The following is a 25,616-nucleotide window of genomic DNA, read 5'->3' as shown; positions in this document are numbered from 1 at the left end:
TCCAAGCTGGCAGAAGGGCAAAAAGTGCTGTCAGCGTTCTTTTAAATGTTGGCACCTAGTGGCAAAGTCCTAGTTGCCCCACCCTAGTTACAGCTCTGTTCCCATTGGTATAGCCATTCCCTCTAACAATACAAAGCTCATCCATGCTCCTCATAACATTGTAGGACACCAGTCTTAGGATTATTATGACCAACAATTTCATCACCCTATGACAAAATCGGTAATGAGCCTCTCTGGATTTAGATAACCTGTTCCTTGGACAGCAGAATCACAGAATTGGAAGGAACATCTGAGGACATCTAGTACAACCTATACCAGAACAGAAATTCTTTTTCACACATGCAACAGGGGGCCATCTTGTTTGTGCTTAAATACTTTCACTGAGAGGCAACTCACCCCCTCTCTATTTAGTATAGTTAGATTAGCTCTAATCATTAGGAAGCTTTTCTTTACCTCAGTCCTCAATTTATCTCTTTGCAACTCCTACCTATTGCTATAAGCTCTGCCCTCTGGGGCCAAGAAGAACAAATCACCTCCCTCTTTTGTTGTTTAGTTCATTTTCAGTTGTGTCTGACTCTTTGTGACCCCTTGGGGGGGGGGGTTCTTGGCAAAGATACTGGAGTGGTTTGCCATTGCCTTCTCCAGCTCATTTGACAGATGAGGAAACTGAGGGAAACAGGGTGAAGAGACTTGCCCAGGGTCACCTAGCTACTAAGTGTCTGAGGCCAGATTTGAACTCCCAAAGATGAGCCTGACTTCAGGCTTAGAGTTCTGTGCACTATGGCGCCACCTAGTTGCCTCTTTGTAGCCCTCTATCTACTTGAAGACTGTTATGATATTCTTGAACTTCTTAATCATGTACTTCTGCCAGGAAAAAAAAATACATTTTTGAGCCCCTGCTCCTGATGTGTGTATAAATATTTACTTATTTACAAAGTATGCTTCTACAGAATTAGAAATAAAGCAGTAAGGTACAGTGGATGGAGCCCTGACTCTGAAGAGAAAGGACCTGGGTTCAAATTCCACCTCTGATATTTACTACCTAAGTCACATAATGTAATTTTCAATAATAGGGCGAGGTTGGCCCAGGTGGTCCCTGAAGCCCCCTCTGACTCTTGGTCTATGATCCCATGAGATGCAGATTAAATGACGTTCAATCAGAGTCAACAAGGAGTCACTGGGATTTATCGAGAGAGTGACATGGTCAGGTGTGGGCTTTTAGGGGAATCACCTCAGCAGCTAGGTGTGGGAGCAAGTGGATTGGAGAGGCCAATGCCCAGAGGCAGGGAGACCAATTAGGAAGCGATTGAAGTGGTCCAGGCAAGAGGCATGAACTAGTGCAGTATTTTGTGAGAATAGAAAGAAGAGGCGGAAATATCAAGATGGTAACTGACCAGTATGCGGAGTGAGAGTGAGGACAATGAGACAAGAGTCACATCGAGGTTGTGAATTTGGGTGACTGGCAGGACAGGACTGCTTCCACCACGAAGGACAAAAGAAGGGGCAGTCTAGAAGGAAGATCATGTAATGAGATCCCTGCCTGCTTATACTGGGTGACTCACTCTGTCCCACCCCAAACAAAAAGGAGTGGGGGTGGACGCTTACTCACTGGCCACTGCCCTGGAGCATGGGAACCAGCCACTGCTAGCTGAGAGGCACCTGCTACAGCCACAAAGAGATCCAGGGGCAAGGTGCAGTTATTCTGGGCATCAGAGTGGAGGGAATTTTCTTAATGGTACCTGCATAGCTACTGACATAGGTGCCCTGGTGGAGATCAGGTTATAATCACCCAAAAGGGATGGATAGAAGGAAAGAGGCTGAGAATTGGCCTAGCAGTGGAAAGTGGTGGAGTGGGACAGCATTGGGTAATTATGAGTGAAGAGGGTGATAGTGATGCTAGAGATGAATTCTATGATTAACTTTCACAGGGAAGGGGGGGTGTGACCCATCTTCCCAATCTCTAATCGGTTCTCTAATCTCTAATCGCCTCTGGAAGTATTGTTATAGCTGCCCACTTAAACTGAGGCATACAGAGGTTAAGTGACTTACCCAAGGTCACACAGATAGTAAGTGTTTGAGGTGGGAATTGACCTCAGGTCTTCCTGAGTGTTGAGCCCAACACTCCATCTGTTGTGAAGGTGTTTTGAGAAACACAAAAATGAAGAGATGCCACTACTAGGCTTCTACCATTGCCTTGGACATCCATTACCAGCCAACATTTTAAGCATCTCCAGCTTGGTAGGCTTACACTCCTGGCACAACCTACAAGGAGTAGGATCATGTCCATACCATTATGAGCCATTTTGGGTGCATCCCTCCTCATGACTAGAAGAATAATGCAAAGTGAAGATCCTAATGATGAAGTGTAGATATAATTGTGTGAGAAAGTGCTTTATAAATTCTAAAGAATGACAAACAAGAAGATTATGGAAACTCTTATTCTGACAGGTCTTAAAAATAGGATAGATTCATGAAAGGGTAGTCTGCCTACTGATATTTATTAAGCAATTACTCTATGCCAGGCACGGTACTAAGAGCTGGAGGTACAAATACAGGGAAGGAAGATGAACTAGAACCTAATTACTAGGTGACCTCTTGAGATCACTTCTGATCAATGACTTTTCCCACTATTCAGCAAAAATGTATTGAGTATAGAATGAATGAATGAATGAAAATGCATTTATTAAGCACCTACTATGTGCCAAGAATGGTGTTAAAACTAGGGATACAAATAGAAAAGGCTGGATAGTTCTTTCTCTCAAGGAGCTCACATTCTAATTGGGGGAAGCAAAATATATTTTTAAAAGTTCAGTTGCAGGGCAGATGGAAAGGACAAGAAGTCTGTGTGCCTGGACTGATGACGAGGCCCCAGACCAAAGGTCTGCAAGGTGTGGGGGCAGGGAGGGTGGTAAGGCATGAAGTTCTTCATTCTCACTAGAAGGAATGGAGTGAGTGAGTCCCATATCATCCAAGATGAGAGAAGAGTCAAACAACATGGAAGGATTCTGGGCATCTGGGATGGGAAGTCAAGAGTAGGAAGGGTCCTCCTGTTGGTGGCAGGTCTTGCCCTGAGCCCATGCAATGGAAATGGGTTCTGGATCATAGATTTAGAGCAGAAAAAGAACTCTGACACCATCAAATCCGATCCCCACATTTTTCAGGTGAGGAAATTAAGGCACAGAAAAGTTAATGGACTTACCCAAGGTCATACAGCTAATAAGTATCTGAGGTGGCATACAGTATATACAAGGCACTGTTCATATGTGCTGGGTATATGAGGGACACAAAGGATGGGACAGTCCTTGCCCACAATAAATTTCAGTCTAGTAAATAAATGGCCATTGTAATATGAAAGAGGAAAGCCTTCCATGTAATCACCCAGGTCTCACTGAACCAAAATTTCAGAGCTTGAAGAGACTTTTGAGGTCATGTCATTGAATGCCCATCACTTTCTAGGAGGCCTCAGTGACTGGTTCAGGATCTCACAACGCCAGTGGCAGAGCTGGACCTAGAGCCTAGAATCTAGAACCTAAACTCTTGATTCTCAAGGTCCCATGTTCCCTCCACTACAGAATCATGGAACGTTGGAGTTGGAAGGACCTTAGTGACCATCTAGTCTGACCTATGCCCCCAAAGGCATTCCTACTGTGAGGTGCCCAGTAATAGGCATCTGGCCTTCACTTAGAGCCTTCCAGGGAGAGGGAGCTCTTCTCCTTGGAGCTGCCCATTCATCTTTTGGGCAGCTCGGATATTGGGAGGACTTTTTTTTAATCATCAAGACTAAAATTTGCTTCTTTCTGACTTCTTACCCATTTTTTCTACTTCTGCCTGATGGGGCTAAACAGAACATGTCGAATCCCTGTCACACAAAAACCTTTCAAATGCTTGAACATAGCCTTTGTGGGTCTCCTCTCTCCCACCCCAGCCTTCTTTTCTCCAGTTCCTTTCATTCATCCTCATATACTGGTCCGATGATTCTACATTAATAATATTGTCGTTGTTCAGTTGTGTCTGACTCTTTGTGACCCCATGGACTTGTTTGTGGAGTTTTCTTGGCAAAGACACTGAAATGGTTTGTCATTTCCTTCTCCAGCTCATTTTATAGATGAAGAAAATGAGGCAAACAGGGTTAAGTGACTTGCCCAGGGTCACACATCTGGTAAGTGTCTGAGACCAGATTTGAACTCACGAAGATGAGTGTTCCTGACTGGTAGCCTGGTGCTCTATCTGCTGCACCACCTGGTTACACAGTAAATACTTAATAAATGTCCATTAGATTGGATTGGAGATGCCAGTTTTCTATCCACGATACTATTAATCATAGCTGACATTTCTATAACACTTCAGGGTTTGCACTTTCCATACATTATTCTTTCTGATCCTCATAACAACCTTGTGAGATAGGTACTATTATTGATCCCATTTTACTGATGGAGACACTAAGTTTAAGAAGATAAGCGACTTGCCCAGTCAACATATAATTAGTAAATATGTGAAGCAGAATTAGAATTCAGGCCTCCCTGACTAAATTTAGTGTTCTATCCATTATACAGCACTATATTAGGACAGCAGCTAAGTGGTGTGATGGATAGAGTGATGACCCTGGAGTCAGGGAAGCTTGAGTTCAAATCTGGCCTCAGACCCTTACTAACTGTGTGACCCTGCACAAGTCATTTCACCCTGTGTGCCTTAGTTTCTCATCTGCCATTTGGGATAATGAGCTGGAGAAGGAAACGGCAAACCACTCCAGTATCTTTGCCAATAAAACTCCAAGACGGGGTCACAAAGAGTCAGACACGACTGAAACAACTCAATAACAACAAAAATATCTATTAGGAAATAATTAGGCCCTAAATTTATCCATTTCTCCAACCCACCAACACAGATAGAGGTGATACAGTGGACAGAGCACTGGGCCTGGAGTTAGGAAGAAATGAATTCCTGTTGGGCTTTCAGACTCTTACTATCTATGTGATCCTGGGCACAGGGTTTGCCTCAGTTTCCTCAACTATAAAATGGGGATAATAACAGCATCTACCTCACAGAGTTGTTGTGAGGATCAAAGGAGATAATATTTATAAAGCACTAGTACTTAGTAGGTGCTCTATAAATGCTTATTCTCCCTCCCCCTCCCCTTCACCAACATACTTCACCAATTACTGTATTTATCTGTATACCTAAGTTCCATCTTTGCAATAATGTGGCCCCAGGGGCATTTCGTGGGGGTAGGAGGATTCTGGGGCCCGGGAGTCAAGCTATGCCACCAGTTTCATCAGGCAATGGAATTGGCTCTCAGGGAACAAATGAGGTCCCAAGCTGGGAGCCCAAGATGAGACAAGGGAGTTCTGGGCAGGTGAGACCTTCTCCCTGATGCAATCAGAAGAAAGCCGCATCTTCTATGAATATAATGGAAAATGATTGCACCGTAAAAACGACTGGAGATGAAGAAGTCCAGGAAACTTGGGGACACTTGTATAAACTAATGTATAATACCATAGAAAATACCCTATACAATGACTACACCGATGTGTGGAAAATAAATCTAGAAATCAATAGCTGTCCTCAGTGACTTCAGAGAGCAGGGGGGAAATGTGCCTCCTTCCTCTGTAGAGAGGAGGCATTTCACAGGGGCCACAGACAGTCAACGTGCTGGTTTACTTTGCTTAACTTTACTCTTATCTCCCTATTAAGAAAGGGAATACTTTCCAGTGACATGTTTCATTGTCAAAGACAAAGACAATTTATGAGCAGAGGTAGAAATAATAATGGAACCCAAGGAATGGCATCTCCCTCTACTCTTGGCCTCAGACCACTGTCTCTCTTCTAGGTAGAAAGGCCCCTCTTCAGACCTCTTAGCACCCAAGATGGCTACTTTTGTGTATTTCTTGGCCAGTGGAGTGGAGGCCATGCATGGCTACTTGCCCCATTCCAGGTGGCCAGGCCATGTAAGCTCCTGAGTTGACCTAACTGGGGCCTCCTCACCTTTTCTACCTGCTCCCATCACAAACATGACCATTGCCATAAGCGATATGGTTGCCATCACTGCCACCGTCGTGAAGGGCATCACCACTTTCCAGGGCCCCACCAGTGATACTAGCAGCCTCTACCTAAATACCACCAGACCCCACCAAGAATACCAACAGCTGGGCAGCATGAGGTAACCCTGCTTCCACCCGCAGGAATACTTCCAAGAACACCAGTATAAAACTGAATGACTCAACCACCATCACCATCACCAATGTGGCCACTACTGCCAAACAGAAAAGGAGGCCAAACGAAATGCCAGTCACCTCCTCACCCAGACAGGGCTTTGCTTATTGAGGGTATCCCTGATGTGTTTAATCCAGCTGCTCTGGCCATCCTCCCCCTTCCCCACTTTCTCCACCCAGCCTCACCTGAGGCCTATTTAGGCTTGCTATGCAAGGGGTTTAAAAACAGACACTGCATTGAGCTCAGTACAATTGGCTGAAAGGGATCTTGGGAGGTCATTTCACCCAGGGTCCTCATTTTACAGAGGGGGAGGCAACCTACAGTTACTGGCACAATTTTCCTGTAACCATACTTGCCTTTAGCTGTGGTTGGGTGGCAGTGTTATGATGCTGTGGTGGAATCCAATCTTTTGAATGAGAAACCCTTTGGCTCTAGTGGGGAGGAGGAGAGAGACCACAGGGACTATAGCCCTGGGGAGAGTGGGAGGGTCCGGTGGGCCCTGAGGCCTCAGCCCCTGCAGTTTTCCTGGTTCTTGGGACATACCCAGCCTGGGCAATTGTCAGCTCAGTCATCTAGGCCCTATTATAGCATGTCTGCTCCTTTCCCTGCTCTGGCCCCAAGCCCAGGCACTTCACAATCCTAGATACCCTGCCCCGGGCACTCTCTGCTCTAGCCCTGAACACTCATTCCTGGTAAGCGGCTTCTCACTCAGAGCTAGAGGGAATCCTCTTGGCGACACATGTCCAACAGGGGCCACCTGGCTTCTTACTGGAGCATCTCCCAGGATGAGGGTTTTCCTGAGGCCATTCCCCACCACCTGGAATATTGCCTGGATGTCTGTCCCTTCCTCACTATTGGGCAATCTCTTCTCAGCTTTGCCCCAAACTAACCTCACCTGACTTCAGTCTCCCTGGCATACCACGTCCCTGCAGATTCATTTCACCCCTTGGTTGCCCATTCTGTCTCTCACTGCTCCACAAACACTCCTTGCCTTTGCTCATACCCACCCCTTAGCTTTCCAGCAGTCACAGCAGGGGAAAGAATGCTAGACTTGGGGAAACCTGGATTCAGTTTTAGGTTTTGAGGCTAACTCTTTGGCCTTGGCCATTTATATCTGAGCCTTAAAATGGGTACAGTAACCACTGCATTGCATATGGTATGGTATGATATGGTATGGTATGGTACGTGGCATTGCATATCTATGGAAACCTGAGTTGTTTTTCCAGGCCACCATCCTTCAAGGCTTAGCTCCAGCCCTGTGTCCTGGAGGGAACCTTTCCTGACCATCACAGCCCTTGGTGCCCTCCCTCTTCTGGCACTTGTATTAGCATACTGTTCTATGCTACACTGGAGAACCCTGGAGGGCAGGGGCTATTTTCTCCTTCTCTTAAGCTCTCGTATTTGTGGACCCTGAGGAGAGGAGATATTTGTTGATTGACTTAAGGACCCCTTCCCCTTTCCCTGGTCAGGTGGAGAAGGATAGCCTATGGCAAGAGGCCCAAATGTTGTGTTTTCTAATGGGTCAGAACAGAAGTTGGCAGCAGTTTTTTATTAGACTAAGAAATATAATTTATTGCGTAAAAATTAATTTTGTTACAATAAGAATGCTAGACGTTATTTACAGGTTTGGAGTTTACAGAAGAAACCTCTACAGGTTTAGGGGCTGTCCTTCAAGCCCCTGGCCTCCCTCTCCCACCCCCTGCCATGTATAAATAGGAAAAGAAGATGCCCACTGAGCATAGCAATTGGCCCTTTCTCCGTGGAAAGATGTTCTCCCCTCCCCAGCCTCTGGAAGCCCCCTCCTCCCATGTGCCTGCCTGCCTGCCTGCTCACTGGGGACACAGGTAGAGCTGCTGGTCCCTCCTGGGGTCTAGAGAGGCCCACTCGTGGACCCCAGAGCTCCCCCAAGCCACTGGAGATAGTCCCAGAGAAGACAGGGAGAGATACAGAGAGTGGCAGGGAGATGGAGAGCAGAGCGAGACACACGGCTTACAGAGAGACCGATCTCATGGTCCAGGGGGGACAGAAGCAGACTCCAAACGTAAGATATCCAAACTGGGGACGAGTAAGTGAGCATACATCGTATGTAGTAAATAGAGGACAGAAACACGCACACAGACACACAGACACACAGACACACACCCCTTTAGGGGGTCTCAGAAAGAGTTGGGAGAAACGCTAAGATCCATCCCCTGCCCATAGCCCCCTCCCCAGTTCTTCTGGATCTGGGAGGCAATTTTTACCAGCAAACCTTTTGATGAGGAGCCCAGTAAACCCTTTATGAGGTCTTTTTATGAACACAGGTATCTGGAGGCACAATCCAAGCTGGGTCTGTTCTCTGAACCTCTCCCACAATTTGTAGGAACCAGGCAGACTCCGCTCTCCAGTCAGGGCTGGTGTAGACACATGTCCTGTCATCCCAAAGCCTCGGTGAGGCGGCTGTGAGCACCACAGAGCAACAGGGGAGGGGTGGTCCATAAAAAGAGCAGAGAACAAGGTGTTTGGGGTCAGAGAAAAAGGGAACGGAGGAGGAAATGGGGCTGGGAAGCTGAGGAGACTGGTGGCACAGAAGCAGGCCCTGGGGTTTCTCCTCAGCATTTCCCTTGAGGATGGTAGAATCATTGAACTCGGGAGCTAGAAAGGGGAGCTCAGAGATTATATCGAATCCATCATCTTTGTGCGATAAATAAGGAAAACCAGGCCCGGATCACTGGGTGCAGGAGTACAGCCCTACAGTTGGAAGGCCATCGAGTACAGACTTACCCTTCCCTCCCATTACAAAGATAGGAACTGAGGCCCAGAGAGGTTGGGACTCCTCTGGGGTTGCCCAGGTATTGAAGAGCAGGGTTTGCCTTTGAACCCCAGTTTCTTTGACTACAAACCCGGGGCATGAAGAAGCAAGATTAGAATCCAGGTCTTCTGAGTCCAAATAAGAGCTCTCTTTTTCCCCTTATAGCAATCCCAGTCAGGTCGCTCCATCGATATGAGGTGCAGTGTGGCACAAGAGGGAGGAAAAGCGCTGGACTTGGAAGTCTAAGGACCGTCCCGAATTCAAATCCTACTTTGCTACCTCTATGATGTTAGGCAGGCCACTTCCCCTTCTCTGGGCCTCCATTTTCCTTAGCGGTCAAATAAAGGGGAATCTTTCTCTTTGGGCACTCATTCCCTATGATTGTTGTTCAGTTGTTTCAGTCATGTCTGATTCTTTGCAATCCCATTTGGAGTTTTCTTGGTAAAGATACTGGATTGATTTGCCATTTCCTTCTCCAACTCATTTTGCAGATGAGGAAACTGAGGCAAACAAGGTTAAATGACTAAATAAAGGTCGCGCAGCTAGGAAGAGTCTGAGGTTGGATTTGAACTGAGGTCTTCCTGTCTCCAAGTCTGGCATTCTATCCACTGCGCCACCTAGCTGCCCCAGTCCCTATGATTGAGCTGTTCCAATGTTCAATTTGTCTTGAAGACGGGCCTCCAGCTAATGGCTAATATTTGAGTGCTAAACCCTTGAAGGGTCTATCCAGAGACTTGGTGATAAAGGTGGAAACTACACACAGCTGTAGCTCCCAGTGCTTGCCTGACCCCAAAAGGAACCAGGTCCCACAATGGCACCATGCAAGATGGTTGCCCATACTATACCCTTCTCTCACACTCAGTTGAATTGTAGGGCACCTCTTTTTCCTTCAGGATAAACACCCTGAGTCGTGATATCCTTGGACCCTAAATGGCTGCCACTCCCTCTGCCAAAGCCTTGGCCAAGGGTCTTCCAGACCCAAGAGTTCAGCTTTTGACCCATCCTGGCTTAGGGAGAGGCCCCAGAGGAGACTTTCCTGTTCTCATTCCCTCCCTTCCCCTTCCCCCCGGCCCCACCCAGTTGTGAGAACCAGCACAAAGCCTCCAGCTCACAGCCTCACATGCCCAGTGTGTCTTAGCCTCACACACCATAAAAAGAGCCGCCTCCCAAATGAACAGCATTTTCAAAGGCACGGGGTCTGCCCGGGTTGTTCAGGCGAATTCCCAGCAACTGTGTGATGACACACGTTCCTGCAGGTCCCTGGATAATTGCCAGGAGTAGCCCTGGGGGAGCCGGTACTTAGCTCTCAGTCTGGGTTAAGGTGTGAGGGTAGAAATAGGAACTGGTTATTAGCCTGTAAATAGCAAATACCAAGTGTTTGCCATGGGATGGGGCCAGCTGGGGCAAGACCAGTGCCCCCTCAGGAGCCAGGACTAAGAAACAGGACTCTTGTCTTCCTTCCCAGTCCCACGTCTCCCCTTTCCTTTGTCTTCCATCCTACTCTTTCCACCCCCTCCCAGAAATAGAAGGTGTATCCTGGGATATATAAATGGGAGTGCCAAGCCAGTTAGGGGAGCCTCACTTCTCAGCCCCGCCTCCTGAATCAGGTCCCACCTAACTACTGGCTCTTCTGCTAAGGGATGTGGGGGAGGGGTTCCCCATTGTGCCAAGCTCAGCCACAAGGAGGTAGATAGAGCACACATATTGCCTCAACTTCTGTGTGTGCTAAAATAGCCCAGAACTAGTGCTGAGGCTTCCATTCAAACTTCCTTACATAATAGCACCTAGAAGAGACCTCTCTAAGGATGGGGGCATTGCTATTAGAGAGGAGTTGGCCTTTGGAAACGACACCTGGGAAAGCAGGAGCGGCAACTCCTAGGCTGGCAAAATCTGACAATGCCACCTGTGCCTTGGCAGTAGCCCCCCCTCAGCCCCTCCAGAGGGGCATTGCTGGATTACAGGGTCCAAGATCCAAGATTTAGAGTTAGGATGAATCAGAGAGATCATCCAATCCAAATCTCTCCTCATATAAAGGAAAAAATAGGGGCCCAGAGAGTTTAGGGGACTTTCCCAAAGTCACACAGGTAGAAAGTCGGAGCTGAACCCAGGGCCTCTGGCTGCATATGGGGCGCCCTTTCTACTCCACTACACTCTCCTTAGAAGAGGCAGTACCCTTTTCTGAGGACCTATGAGAAAGATGGAAAACCCCTTCTAAGGACATCTTGTCCGACCCCTCCCTCCTTTTTCAGGAAAGGATACTGACTAAGGTCCAGAAATAGGAAATGATTTCATCGTGGTCACACAGCTAGTCACCGGCATAGCCAAGACTAGAACCCAGATGATGCCTAATTTCATATTTTTCACTGCACCAGGAAGTCCGTCACACTCAGGATCCATGCAAGCGACAGCGTTGCATGCCCCATTCTCTGTGGAGGAGGTGGGCCCTGAGTCACGGCTGCTGCCCTTGCTCGGCTGGTCTAAGCGGCCAGCTCTTAGAGATCCCTAGCTACTGACCTTCCAAATCAGGCTTAGCTTATGGGATTCAGCCTACTTTGGACTCCCCACCATATGCAATACATTCTGGGTCTGTTTGTCTTATTTTTTCTGCCACATACCTAAGCGCTGATTTTGAGAGCTCATCCTTCATCTGGGATATAGGGGGACAGAACAGCGAGTAAGCAGCCACCTGGAGTCCCGCCCGCGTCACACATGACTCATGATGTACACCCCAATCTCCTTTGCTACACTGGGCAGGCTGGGCTGGTTTTATTCATGAGTGGCTCTGTCATGGTCCCTCCTCAGTCCCACAGCAATTTTGGATCTTGAAAGACCTCAGGCATCGATGTTAGCCAGGCCACCGGCCACAGCTCTCCAACCGAAAGGTCAGTTTCCAACGGGGCCTCCCCTGACTCCAGGTTATTATTACCAAGCCCACGGCCAGCCAGGATGGTGGGTTGCTGCCCAGTCCGAGATGTGAAGCCCATCGCATTTCTCCTCTTACCCTTGCTGGACACTCACAACGTAGACAGATATGCTTCTGGGGTGCTGGGGAAACTCTGGGGCTCCTTTCAGTTACTGCTTCTTCCAGACTCCAAGGACACATGGAGCCTTTCCAACTTCTCCATAACTCCCCTCAGTCCCCACTTGGGGCCAGATTCCCGTGCTATCCCATTCTCCTTCCCTCCCCCTGCTCAGGAGAAACTTTTTTTTCCTTCTCTCCCTAGATCCCAGAGAGGGGGGACCATCCCTACGCATCTGGAGATGAGCGAAGCCAGGTGATTTAGCCTTCTTGTTGTCATGTATCTCTTCTGAATTTACCCCCAGCTTGACTTCAGAAACAAAAAACTTTTCCCAGCCCACCTCTACTGGTCTCCTTCCCTCCCTCCCTCCCTCCCTCCCTCCTTCCTTCATTTCTGTGCTCTCCGTGACTTTGGTCCATACCCCCAAATTCACACACTCATCCACTCAAAAAAACAGTTTTTAAATCTTTTTTTGTTTGTTTTTAGTTTTCTTTCTTTTTTTTTTCTTAAAAAGGACTCATCCAAAGATCTGGATAATAAATCATTTTGCGTTTCCTAAGAAACTGGGTTTTTTCCCCTCTTTTTTTCCTTCTTTGTGGCTTTTGTGGTTTTCTTCTTTGACCTTTTAACTGCCATCTATGTAAAGCTCTCTCTTTCTCTCTCTCTCTTTTTGACAGAAGAAAACAGTTTGTCTAGATCATACTGGACTTCTTCAAAGCATAAAATCATGTTAAAGGAGGAGAGGAGGGCAGGGCATTGGGAGGAGAGAGAAACCCATCATTAAAAAAGAAACGAAAAGAAAACCCAACCCAGAAGCCTTAGAGAGAACCCTGGTGTCTGAGGGCTGTGGGAGCTGTTGTGCATATATGTGTTGGTGGGGTGGTGGTAGAGGGGTCACCTCCCCCTTTGACTGAGACTCTCATCATCACAGAGCAGTTGGTCCCAAGCTCCCTGCGGCAGGAGGGTTGGAGCAGGAAAAGATAGAACCTGGGTATGGGGGATTCTAGGCTCTCTTGTCAATGGAGCATGTAGATTTCCTAAGGCTGGTTATGGTAAGTGAGAGTGGGAGGACGAAGAGGAAGAGAATGGGGAGACCCCTGTCCGCAGTTGTGGGGTGAGATGGGAGAGGACATCTCCCCATCCCCAAACTCACCCCTTTCTTCCCTGTGCTCTCATCCTGTCCTGCCCCCTACAGTTCCACCCTTCCTGTGTCCATGGGCAGCAGCCAGGGTGGCATCAGCAGTCACCGTCTGTGGCCATGACCACCAGCATCTCACTCTTGCCCATTTCTTCCAAGGCACTGGCCAGGGTGTTGAGGTCACCGTCATCCTGGTGCAGGGACTCCCACAGGTCCAGGATTACCCCCGTGGGGCTCGCTTTGGTGGCAAAATAGTTCAGGTACCTGGCATTGATGGAGAGAGAGAAACATTGATAGAAAAGCAGTGGGAGATGGCGTCAAAGGAAACATGCGCCAAAGGTGCCAGAGGAAACGTGGCCACGGGCTGGAATTGGGGGACCTAGATTCAAATCATGTGACTCATTCATGTGACCATCAGCAAGTCACTTCATTTCTGTGGCTCAGTTTCCCCATTTATAAAATGGTGGTAATAACAGTCTACACTAACAAATGAGATTATGTTCACAGGACACTTTTAAAAAACTATTATTAACACCATGATTATTATTAATACATTATTATATCATGTATATTAATAATTATCTCAATTTATCAACAATTCTGCAAGCATATATTGAGTGCCTACTATGTACAAGGCACCATGCTAGGCACCGGAAATACAAAGACAAAAAAGTAATAGTTTCTACCCTCAAGGAACTTCCGTATGCCTGGGGAGATGGGACACACACACTGATATGTAAGTACAACATATGTCCAAAGTAATACAAACTAATTTCAAGAGGAGAGAAACTAACAACATGGAGATCAAGAAAGAGACATGCTGTAGGAGGTGCCACCTGAGCTGTGCTTTGGGGGAAGCCAGGGATTCTATAAGGTGAGGGAGTATATTCTGTACAAAGGTGTGGAGGTAGGAGATGAAAAACTGTATATGGAGAAGAGCAAAGAGGCCAGTTTGGAATGAAGGCTAGAAAAGCCCACGGGAGCCAGATTCTGAAGGGGACCTCGGCATCTGAAGATGAGCAAAGCCAGGTGATTGTGGCTATTATTAAGAAGCTGGGGGAGGGCAAGACCAGAGTCAGTTTCCCAGACTTCAGGTTGGGATCTGAAAACACCACACCTGTTTTTCTCAATTAGGGTTTGAGGATGTGTATGTGTGTGTGTGTGTGTGTGTGTGTGTGTGTGTGTGCAGGGGAGGGGGAGGAGGGTGCCTTTGTGATTTGTGAGGGTAAAATTGGGAGAAGTCAGCTATCATGAAGGGATCAATAAAGAATCGGGGGAAAGAATATAGAATCAAAATTTTGGAGCTTAAAAAAGCCTTAGAAATGATCTCCCTAATTTTATAGATGAGGAAGCTGAGACTTAGCAAGGGGAGGTGGCCTGCTCAAGGTCACACAGCTGCTGTATGACCTTGGCAGGGCTGGGATGCCAGCTCTGGTCTCCTTACACCTCAAACATATTCTTTCTACTTTCTACTGTCTTCTGCTGCCTCCATTATCTATACCACCATCTTCAGAGAAGAGAGAATTCCATCAGTCTATAAACTCCTCCACTGGATTGTGAGCTACTTCAGGGTGTGGACTTTATCTTATTCCCTATAACACAATGGCTTGCCCAAAGTAGAGGCTCACCATTTAAAGAATGAGTTCAAATCCAGCCTAGGTGGGTTAGAAGAGAGCCCAAGATAATCCAAGCAAGAGGGAGATGGGATTGGGTTAGGGGCCCAAGGAGCCAAAGAACCTCTTTGAATGAGGTCGAGTATGGTCATGGTTGGGAGGGGGTGTGTCTGGGGTACACGGGGGAGCAGGAAGCTATTGGCACTCACCGATCCATAGACAGTTTCTGGGCCAACAGCCTCCAATCATTTCCCCGGGAGTTAGGAGCATCGAGGCTATTGCAGATCTTCTGCCGGATGGACAATGGGATCTTGAAGGCATAGGGTCCCAGCTGGGTGGTCATTGCACTGCTGGGTGCAGAGCAGAAGTTGTCTAGTGAGCTAGCAACTGTCTGAAATGTAAAAGCAGGTAGAGGAGGTTAGGAAGGGCAGAGGGTCCCTTCCCAACACTCTGAAAATTTTGAGATCTTCTCTTTCTTTCTCTCATACCTTTAATCAATACATTTATTAAGCTCCTACAATGTGACGGGCACTATGCTGAGTGCTGGGGGTACAAAAAGAGGCAAAAGACAGCCCCTGCCCTCAAAGAGCTTACAGAGAAAGCCATGAATGCCATAACCAACTTGACTGGCTACTGACGTTGATGCCAATTCCCAACTAGACTGTAAGCTCCTTAAGGGTTGGGATAAAGCCTTAAAGACTTCTTTATGTCTGATAGCTAGTATGGTGCCTTGTACATTGGAAGTGGGTTCTTAATACATGTTGGTGACGATAATGTTGAAATTCTCTTTTCTTCTGATTTTCAGTCACTATAAACCCTAATCTTTACATTTTCGGCTACATTTTGTTCAGTTCCCTACTGTTTATTCAAGGAAAGAGACGCTCTGTCTCACTGGGGTCCCAGTTGGGCTGGACTTGCCCAATGCTGGCATCATGGATGGTCCTCCCTGTGCCTGGCCTCCCACAGTTTTTTAGCTGGGTGGGCAGCTCCCTCCCAGGAAAGAAGGGCCCAGTGGAGGACAGGCACTTACCTCAGCCAATGTCGTATGCAGCTGGAATATCTGGCCTTCCCCTTCCACTTGCCGCACACAGACCTTACAGGTGAATTCTGTGGAGGCCAGGCTGTATCTTTCCAAGGTGAAAGTACAGTGCAGGGCCTTCTGGCTGCCACTCCAAATGTGGTAGAATGGAATTTCCTATGGAGAGTGGGAGCGACATGTGCAGCCAGATTCTAGCAGCCTTGGAAGACATCTGTGCCCTCCCACCTCCTCTCTGCCAACCCACAGTAGGGGCAATGATAGAAAAATGCATACCTCGCTATAGCTAGGACCCATATCTGGTTCTGGTTTTCTCAACCTGGGTTCCTCACTAGAATAGGGGTTCTTAACTATTTGGGGGGGGTACATAGACCGCCTTGGCAGTCTAGTGAAGCCTAGCAATCCCTTCTCAAAAACGTTTTCATTTTTTTCTTTTCTTTTTTTATTAATAAATTTATTTATTTTCAGTTTTCAACATTTACTTTCATAAGATTTTGAGTTCCAAATTTTCACCCCATTTCGCCCCTCCCCCCACTCCAAGATGGCATGCATTCTAAATACCCCTTCCCCTAGTCTGCCTTCCCTTCTATCTCTCCCCACCTTCTCTTATTCTCTTCCCCTTCTATTTTCCTGTAGGGCAAGATAGATTTCTGTACCCCATTTCCTGTATTTCTTATTTCCCAGTTGCATGTGAAAACATTTTTTTTGAACATGTGTTTTTAAAACTTTGGGCTCAGATTTTCTCCATTCCTCCCTCCTCACCCACCCTCATTGAAAAGGCAAGCAACTCAATATAGGTTATACATGTGCAGTTATGCAAAATACTTCCATAGTAGATATGCTGTGAAAAACTAACTCTATTTCCCTTAATCCTATTCCCACCCCCCCATTTATTCTATTCTTTCTTTTGACCCTGTCCCTCCTCAGAAGTGTTTGCTTCTTATTATCCTCTCCCCCAATCTGCCCTCTTCTCTATCATCCCCCTACTCTCGTGTCCCCTTCCCCCCTATTTTTCTGTAGGGTAAGAGAGATTTCCATATTCCAATTGAGTGTGTATGTTATTCTCTCCTTAAGTCAAACCCTATAAGCATGAGATTCACTCATTCCCTCTCACCTTCCCCCGTTTCCCCTCCATTGTAAGAGGCTTTTCTTTTCTGTTTTTTTGTGAGATAATTTACCCCATTCTACCTCTCCCTTTCTCCTTCTCCTAGTATAATCCACTCTCACCCCTTAATTTTATTCTCCAGACATGACCCCTTCATCTTCAACTCACCCTGTGCCCTCTATCTATTTATCTATACATGCATATATGTATATATATATATATGTATATTATATATATATACACACACACATACATATAATTTTTTCCCTCCAACTACCCTAATACTGACCAAGGTCTCATGAGTTACCAATATCATCTTTCCATGCAGGAATGTAAACAGTTCAATCTTAATAAGTCTCTTATGATTTCTATTTCCTGTTTACCTCTTCATAGAACCATGCTTTTAAAAAGTTGAAGGAGATGCTAAATTTTAGCTAGAGGTTAGTGAAAATAATCAAAAAATTTTCCTATCCGAGTTCATAGAATCTTTGAAATCTATACATGGATCCATTGGGAATTAAGAACCACAGCATTAGAGTAATCTTTTACTGGGGTTATCAAACCTTTCTGGAGTTGGGGTTTACTAAAGCCTAGGCTGCTCCCAACTTTTACCAAATCCTTCTTGGGCACAGGAGAAGCCCATCTATCATCTATCCATCACTCCATCAATGAAAGAGAGAAAGGAAATTTTTACTCAAGTAAGTTCAATTCATTAATAGAATGTCAGAGCTGGAAGGGACACAAGAGCTCATGTGGCCAACCCCTTCCTATCCCAGAAGAAGAAATTGAGATTGGGGAGGAGGTCACTTGTCCAAAGTAACACAACTAGAAAATGGTGCACAAAAACCAGAAAAAAATAAATGCAGGTAATTCAGAACTTAAGTCCAAGACTGGTCTATATGAACAGCTACTTAAAGACTCTATACTATCTATTCCACCTATTTTTTCCCATTTCTGCTTCCTTTCCCTCTTATTAGCAATGACCAACCATGATTTCAGAGCCAGTGAGGAAGAATGTTGCCCACCTCCTGCCAGAGAGGTGATGGACTCCATGTGCAGAATGAGGCACACCTGTTGTGGACATGGCCAATATGGGAATCTGACTATGCATATTTGTTTCAAAGGGTTTGTCTATCTGTCTGTCTGTCTTTCCTTCCTTCTTTCTTTCTTTCTTTTTCTGAGGAGGAAGGGAGGTGAGAGGGAGAGAAAAAAAAATACTCGTTCATTGAAAAAAATCAAATTTGTTTTAAAAAAAGAGGAAGGGCTTTGCAAGTCTGGCAACATTCTAGAAATATCAGCTGTTACCGTGATTATTGAAGAGGCATCTCTGTATGGAGAAGCAACCTAGTATAGCAAAGACCTGGGTTCAAATTCTGCTGCTGCTAATTACTACCCTTATTACCTTGGGCAAGTGACCACCCCTCCGGGCCTCAGTTTCCTCACCTGTAAAATGGATGTGTTGGACTAGATGGCTTTGGAGAACCCATTCTGGCTCTAGGCCATGGCCCTTGGGTCCCAGAGCCCAAGGCCCTCTCTACTCTTCATCAGTAGTCACCCCCACTCCCCCAGGCCAGTCTCCTCACCTGGTACTTGGCCAGCAGTTTGCTTCTCCACAGGGCATGGGGGATATCATGGATGGAAAGGCGAAGGTTGTGGTAGCTGTCCTTAAAAAGCAGGGGCTTGGGCTCTTCCAACAGGTACCCACCTAGTGTCTTCTCCAGCTCCAACACTTCCTGCGGGGCACCCAACAGGGGAGCTCATGAACTGGGCCATCTTCCCTTAACCTTGACAAGTCCTAGCAAGGGCCAGAGGGGACCAGGAAGGAACAAGGACAGGGGTGCCCAGGACAGACTCACAGAAGCCCAGCCCAGAGAAGGAGGCAGACGAGAAAGGAGCTGGGTTAGAGAAGGCAGAAGAGGGAGGCCAGAGTGGCACTAAATGCCAGACTTGAGATAAAAGATGAGCCCGTGGTCTCAGGGGACCCAGGAAGAGGGTTGTGAGCAGGTGCAGAGAACAGTTATTGATTTGTGAGGAGAAGCAGTAGGGGGAATCCACAGAGACAGACTTATAAAGGAAGAGATAAAAAAGAATAGAGTTTAAGAATGACCCTTAAGACCTGAGAACATTACATAGAACACTCCAGATCTCATAGAGACCAGGGTCAGTTTGGTCCAAGCTGAGCTGGGTCAGCTAAGATCTCCCACTAACTTGAGGAAGTTAATTAATGTTTCATGCAAATAAAAACGCTCGAGTGTGACCTTGGGGTGTTTCTCTCCTCTTTCTCCAACCCTGGGCACTGCTACACTCCTGATTATTTTAAGGTCATCTTTGGGGCTCTCCTTATCTACTCCCTCAGCCTGGGAGAACCGTAGGCTCTCTTCTCTCCTTGTCTCCATTGTATCTTTCAAGACCTGAGCCATGTGGGACCAGCATCCTCCCTCACTGTAATTATCTAGTTGCTTCCCCTAAGTTCATCTTGTCTCCCCTACTAGGTTATGAACCCAAAGGCTGGGCTATCATCTCTGCCCAGCATCTCACACAGGGTTCAGCCACAGCAAACATGCTAAGTGGTTGGCTGATTGTTTAGAGAAGGAGAAAGAGCAGGGGTAGATCCAATAAGGCAACTTGCGATCTGTTCTTCCTGAAAGGTCCCACGGAGCTCACATTTTACTGATGGGGACTCAAGGCTCAGTAACTGGACCATGGCCACACAGCGACTGTAACTCCAGGTCTTTGCTGACTTCTAAGCGTGGCTCCATTATGTAAACCAGAGTGGTTGCCAGGGTCAAACGTGGTAATGTACATAAAGCAATCCACAAGGACCAAACAAATACCTTTTGTATTAAATCAGCTCTGACTCTTTAAGCATAGACCTGGTCATGTCATCCCTCTGCTCAAAAACACTCAATGATTCCCTATTGTCTACCAGGTAAAGTTCATGCTCCCTAGCCTGACATTCAAGGCTCCACCTTGGGCTAGGCACCACATACCCAATTCTGAGCTACTCAACATCCCCTAAAACATACTGGGCACTTTCCTGACTGTGTCCTGATTGTTCCCTACATCTGAAATGTCTGCTGTCTCTAGCTAGTTAATTTCCATTCCATTTTAAAGACCCAACTATAATGGTATCTCTCCAAAGAAGCCTTCTTGGACCCCCACCCACACTCCACAGTTGGCCAGGACTCTTTCCCCTGAGGGACTTCACAGAGCCCTGTATTTAAACCTCTCTAAATGAATGCACTTATCATTCCCAAGCCCGGCTTCTAGTTCAGCCATGACTTTTTTATTGGAGGGTGGGTTGGTAGAAAAAAGACTAGAGGAATAGCAGAGAGAAAGTATCTTGGATGAGACTACATTATCAGTGGTATAAGTATTTTGGCATTCAAGGTAGGATAGGGATGAGGATGAGGTCTCAAATGTAAGCTCCTTGAGGGCAGGGACTTTTTTGTCACCATATCCCAAAGCATCCAACACAGTGCCTGGCACCTAGTAAGCATTTAATAAATGATTTTTTTTTTTATTGACATCGGGGAAGGCCAAGATGGCCCTAGGGGTATTGGAAGGTACCATGTTGGGTATACAGGGGAAGATTGGAAGGCCACGAAATAGGGGTTGGGGAGACATAAGCCAGGTAAGCCCCAGCTTACCTTGAGTGCATCAGGTGTGTCTTCCAGACAATAGACCCTGAGGCTGTACTCCAGAGAGGTGCAGAGCGCAGGGGCAAAGATGGCCAACTGGAGCCGTTTGGTGGCGGAGTGGGAGTAGGACTCCCCCATTAACACATAGGTGCCCAGCTGGTCCAGAAGGATGTGGCAGGACTTGGCTTCCAGCTGACAGTAGCAAGGAGTGTTCAGGGTCTCCTCATCTAGAGTCACGACCTCCTGCCAGGAGTGGGTAGGAAGATCTAGAGATGTGTGGGGCCTCAGGCTGGCTCCCTGACCCCCTGGGCTCTGGGGCTGAGGGCCAGGTTATAACAGGAAAAGTGGCTGGTGAGCCGAAGGGGAGACAATCCCTCTTCCTGGAGGCCTTGGAGGGGCAGGACAGGTAGCTCACGGGGAGTCCCCCACTCCTCCACCCCCAGGGAAGGGAATGGCAGCGACAGGGCTAGTTCTTACATTAGAAAACCTTCTTTGGTCTTCTCCACTCTTCCTTCTTACCTCCCAATTCCCTTGGTGGGATTGAGTCTTCAGCTGGAAGATCCAGTCACCAGAGCTGACCTCAGCGCAGTGGGGGACCGTGAGGATGACCGGGCGGCAGAGGAGCAGCCCTGTGGGCCCACAGGTCACCATAGGGCTCAATACTGTCTGGGTCCCTTCTGAAGGTAAGCTAGAGAGAGAAAGAGAGAGGAAGAAGAAATGAAGCTCCCTGCCCTCGGGGAGACCGAGGGATCCTAAGCTCCAGACAGTCCTCTTCCAAGCAGGAATGGAAGGAGAAAGGACATTAACCAGCACGAGGCTGTAACTCCGGGGGTGATTCCTGACTCTGCTACCATCTTTGAAGGGACCATCATCCTCTGGAGTCTCAGAATGTCCTCGTGTCAAATGGGGGAGAATAACTCCAACCTCCCATCTCAGTGTGAAGAATATGGGACTGAAACTCAGCACTGCCTGACATACCCTTCCTTACCAGAAAAGGGACTGATGCTGACCCGTCCTGGGACCCTAGCCAATGACACCTGCCTGGGACAATGGAGAGGAGGGGGAATTCATGCGGTTACCGCTGGGGATGGAGGAAGGGGGTGACTGCTCCTTAGTGACACTAAGCCCCTTCCAAACGGATTGCTCTAGGGTACCGGGGGAGGACAGAAGGAGGGAGAAACATGGAAAGAGTACCAATTCCAGAATCAAAGGACTCGAGGTCAAATATTGTCTCTGTTGCTCATGAGCAGGTAACATGGAACAACCCACTTGACCCCCATAGACCCAGGTTCCTCATCTGTTGAATGAAGGGGGTTGAACTCACCAGCCTCGGGGGCCCTTCCTAGCTCTCAGGTCATAGATTTCCCTCTTTTGCCTCATGGTGACTCCCATAATCTTGCCTAGTTAGAGAAGGGGGCTTCCTAGGGACAGGACCCTTTGTCTTTCCATAATTCTGGGGATGAGGGGAAGAAGGGTAGGTCAGGTGAAGGAAGCCAGGGGCTGCACGGTATGATTTGAGAGACATTGGGAAAGGCTGCAGTCCATCCTCCCTCCCTCCCTCCTCTCCCAGGCTCCCTCTTCTCTTGTCCAGTGGAAGCATTGCAGTATTCCACCACCAGTGACTCATGCCTTTGGCTTAAGAAGTATCAGTTTTTTGGACATGTAAATGCCCCTGGGAAGGGTGAGGCATCGGGCCTGTAGTTATGAGTCACTCACACCTAGCTGTGGGAAATCATTTATTCCGATCTTTTCCTCTTGACATCTGGCTGAAATCTGGGCACTCAGGGAATAGGAGTTTTCATGAGAGGGAAGAAGGAGGGGGCATTTTGGAGCAGATGGCCCAGCTTGGGAAGGGAGGGCAGGACCAAGCAGGTGCCACAGTGAGGGGCCCTGGGCTTCTCGGGGTCAGCACTTGGCAGCAAGGACAAGATGACAAAAAGGGAAGAAAAGAGCAGGAGGGGCCAAGGGCAGCCCTGAAATGGGGGAGCGGTGCTGGGGGAGAGGGCCTCAGCTACTCACAGGGTGTTCTCCGCCTTGTTGATGAGCAGGTACATCTCGTAGAATTTCCCCTGGGGGATGGCCCCGTTGGGTACCAGCAGGCTCACCCCTGGAGGGAAAGGGAGTTCAGTGGGGGAAGGGGCGGAGAGCTGGTCGAGGGGCACAAGCCCTGCAGGACAGATAGGCTGCTCCCTTGCCCGATGCCAGGGCTGAGGTGCCCAGGGGACAGATCTCTGATCAGGACGCAGATAGAGTCTAGTGGAAGAGGACTTTGTTGCTGATCGGCTGCATGAGCCTGGGAAAATTACTTCCCCTTTCTGGGCCTCAGTTTCCTTAAAGTGAGGAGGCTGGACTAGATCACCTCTAAGGTCCTTTCCAGATCTGACATTTTGTGAGTCTAGCTTCTACTACAGATAGCTAACATCTCGGAGTCAGGAAGATCTCAAGTTTAAATTCTACCTCAAATGCTTAGTTTTTTTACTTATGAAATAAGGGAGCTGGCGTTGGTGACCTCCAGGGTTCCTCTCAGCTCTAAAGATCATGAGCCTAAGATTCTTGTGTCAGGGACAGGGCCAGCAAGAACAAAAGGCAAGCCTTGTGTGACATAGTCAAGTCCATTGAGGCTTTGACATAAAAGCCCAGTAGTCAGAGTTAGCGTGGGAGAGCTCTCCCACCTACTGTCTATGAGGTCAGAAGAAACACTTCCCCTTTCCAATCCTCAGTTTGCTCATCTGTAAAATGGGGATAATAACACACTACCTATTTCACAGGGTGGTAGTGAGGAAAACTATAAAGAGATATAGAAAATGTGAACTACTATTATTAGATCTGTCTGGCTTTAAATTTCTATGACTTAACGCTATATGGAAGAGTGGCAGCCTTGTGATTTATCATAAAAAGGCAGTGAAGTATATGGCGGCTAAAGTGCTAGAGCTTAGGTTAAAAAGACCAGGGTTCGAATCTTGCTTCTTATATTTACTGAGTGAGTCATTTCCCCTCTACTCAACTGTAAATTGGGGATAATAACACCTATATCACCTACTTCACAGGATTGTCATGAGGTTCAAATGAGATAATGTACGCAAAGCCTAGCTCAGGGTGAAGAGCACAGGTTCTGAAGTCTGAGGACCTGGGTTTGAATCCTGCCTCTGCCACTTACTATCTGGGTGACCTGAGGCAAGCCATTTAACCTACATTGTCTCGACTTCCTCATCTACAAAAAGAAGAGGCTGGACTCACTCCCAAGCTCCTCAGGCTCCAGAACTAAATCTCTGCGATCCGTTATAAGCGCTCTGTGAACTCTAACATGCTATCTCAATGTCGGCTATAATTGTCATTCTTTTTATCACTGAAGGGTGTAGTGGAGACTGTAACAACAGGCTGATCCAAAGGGAAGGCAAAAGGGAAAAGGAGCCAAGGCAGGAGGGGCACAGCCACAGCAAAAGGAGGCAGGATGAAGGGAATGGGACAAAGGAGCAGAGCTGAGGGTGGGGCATGCCCTCCCCAGGGGATCTGGAGGATTCTGTATGGCCCCACCTTCCCAGAATAAGGAGCTGCCCTGGGAGGGCTCGAGACACTCTGGCTGGGGCCATACCTGTGCCAGGAATCGTGAGTCTCCCCCCAAGGCAGCCAAACGTCCCACTGGCACAGTTGCTAGGGTCTCGAGGCAGCCCCAGGGGCTGCTGGGAGCCAAGGCTGGCATTTCGCAGGTTGAGGAAGTGAGCATCTCGGATGCCCTCGCCTGGGTAGGTGCCCACGGGCAGGACTCCTAGCAGATCGGCTCCGTCGGGCAGAACCGGGGTGGATGACGTGGTGGAAGAGTTGTACACCTTGATCTTCAGGCTGGGCAAGGGGTCAAGCAGGGGTGAGTTGGTCATAGGAATCTTATCAGATGAATCTTGCAGGGCAAACACCGGCCCTCGATAGATGCCTGCACTGGCTGTAAGGTCAGGAGGCACCGACGGGTGCAGCAGTTGTGGATTGTCTGCAAATCAATACATAAATCAACAATTAGTTGATAAGCACTTATTAAATACCTACTGTATGCCAGGCACTGTGCTAAGCAATGGGGATATAAAGGCAAAAGACAGCCCTGCCCTTGAGGAGCTCACAGTGTAATGGGGGAGACAAAATGTAAACAACTATATACAAACAAGATATATAAGAGATGAATCAGAGATGATCAGCAGAGAGTATTAGAGGGAATCAGGAAAAGCTTCCTAGAAGAAGTGGGATTTTAGCTGGGCTGTGAAGGAAGTCAGAAAAGTCAAGGGACAGAGATGAGGAGAGAGAGTATTCTAGGCTTGGGGGACAGCCAGAGATAATGCCCAGAGCCTGGGAATGGTGTGTGAAGCCAGTGTCACTGGATTAAGCATGTTCAGGGCACTGTGCTGGAAGCTGAGTTATGGAATGGGATGAGATGAGGTAGTGACTGGAACTGTGATTTCATTGGCATAGGGAACTCCCAGGTGAGGAAAGGCCTTCCGTCAGTGCAGGCTGGCATCTTCTTGGCAACTTATAGCCTTAGAGAGTGGCTGAGACCATTGAGAAACTAAGTAACTTGCTCATGATCACTTAGCTAGCATGGGTTAGAGGCAGGCCTTAAACTCGTCTTCCTAGCTTCATGGATAGCTCTATAACTAACATGCCCCACTGCCCATGAGCTGGGGTATACAAAGACAAAAGTAGTATATTCCTAGCCTCCAAGGACTTTCCTTTCTATTTGGGGAACTCAACATAAGCATAGATAAGTCAAATACACAAAGTGCTACATAAATGCTAGTTGTATCATCATCACTGTCCTCATCTTTATCATCATTGTCATCATCACCATCTTCATCACCATCATTGTCACCGTCATCATCATCACCATTGTTGTCATCATCATTGCTGTCACCATCATTGTTATCATCATCGTCGTCATCATCACCTCTGTCATCATCATCACTGTTATTGTCATCATCTTTGCCATCATCATTATCATCATCTCAGCATCATCACCATCTTCATCATCATCATCGTCACCATCATTGTAATCATCATCATAATCACTGTCATCATCATC

The 25,616-nt window shown here is 47.4% G+C and overlaps 1 protein-coding gene across 1 annotated transcript in view; it reads right to left on the bottom strand.

The window, feature by feature from the left end:
• Positions 1–12,412: 12,412 nt before the first annotated feature.
• Positions 12,413–25,616, bottom strand: part of UNC5B (unc-5 netrin receptor B) — a 241,541-nt gene continuing 228,337 nt past the window's right edge. Inside the window, exons 15-22 of the mRNA XM_027857292.1 lie at positions 24,147–24,536; positions 22,574–22,661; positions 21,074–21,242; positions 20,564–20,797; positions 18,497–18,646; positions 15,803–15,967; positions 14,982–15,163; positions 12,413–13,423 (exon numbers count right to left, since the gene is read on the bottom strand). Of these exons, the coding sequence (XP_027713093.1) occupies positions 13,258–13,423; positions 14,982–15,163; positions 15,803–15,967; positions 18,497–18,646; positions 20,564–20,797; positions 21,074–21,242; positions 22,574–22,661; positions 24,147–24,536 (1,544 nt within the window). The 3' untranslated portion in view covers positions 12,413–13,257. The remainder of the gene's footprint in view (positions 13,424–14,981; positions 15,164–15,802; positions 15,968–18,496; positions 18,647–20,563; positions 20,798–21,073; positions 21,243–22,573; positions 22,662–24,146; positions 24,537–25,616) is intronic.

The sequence above is a fragment of the Vombatus ursinus genome, unplaced genomic scaffold (genome assembly GCF_900497805.2).
Source record: "Vombatus ursinus unplaced genomic scaffold, bare-nosed wombat genome assembly UNPS02000749.1, whole genome shotgun sequence".
Lineage (NCBI taxonomy): Eukaryota > Metazoa > Chordata > Mammalia > Diprotodontia > Vombatidae > Vombatus > Vombatus ursinus.
This window is presented reverse-complemented; position numbering and strand designations above follow the sequence as displayed.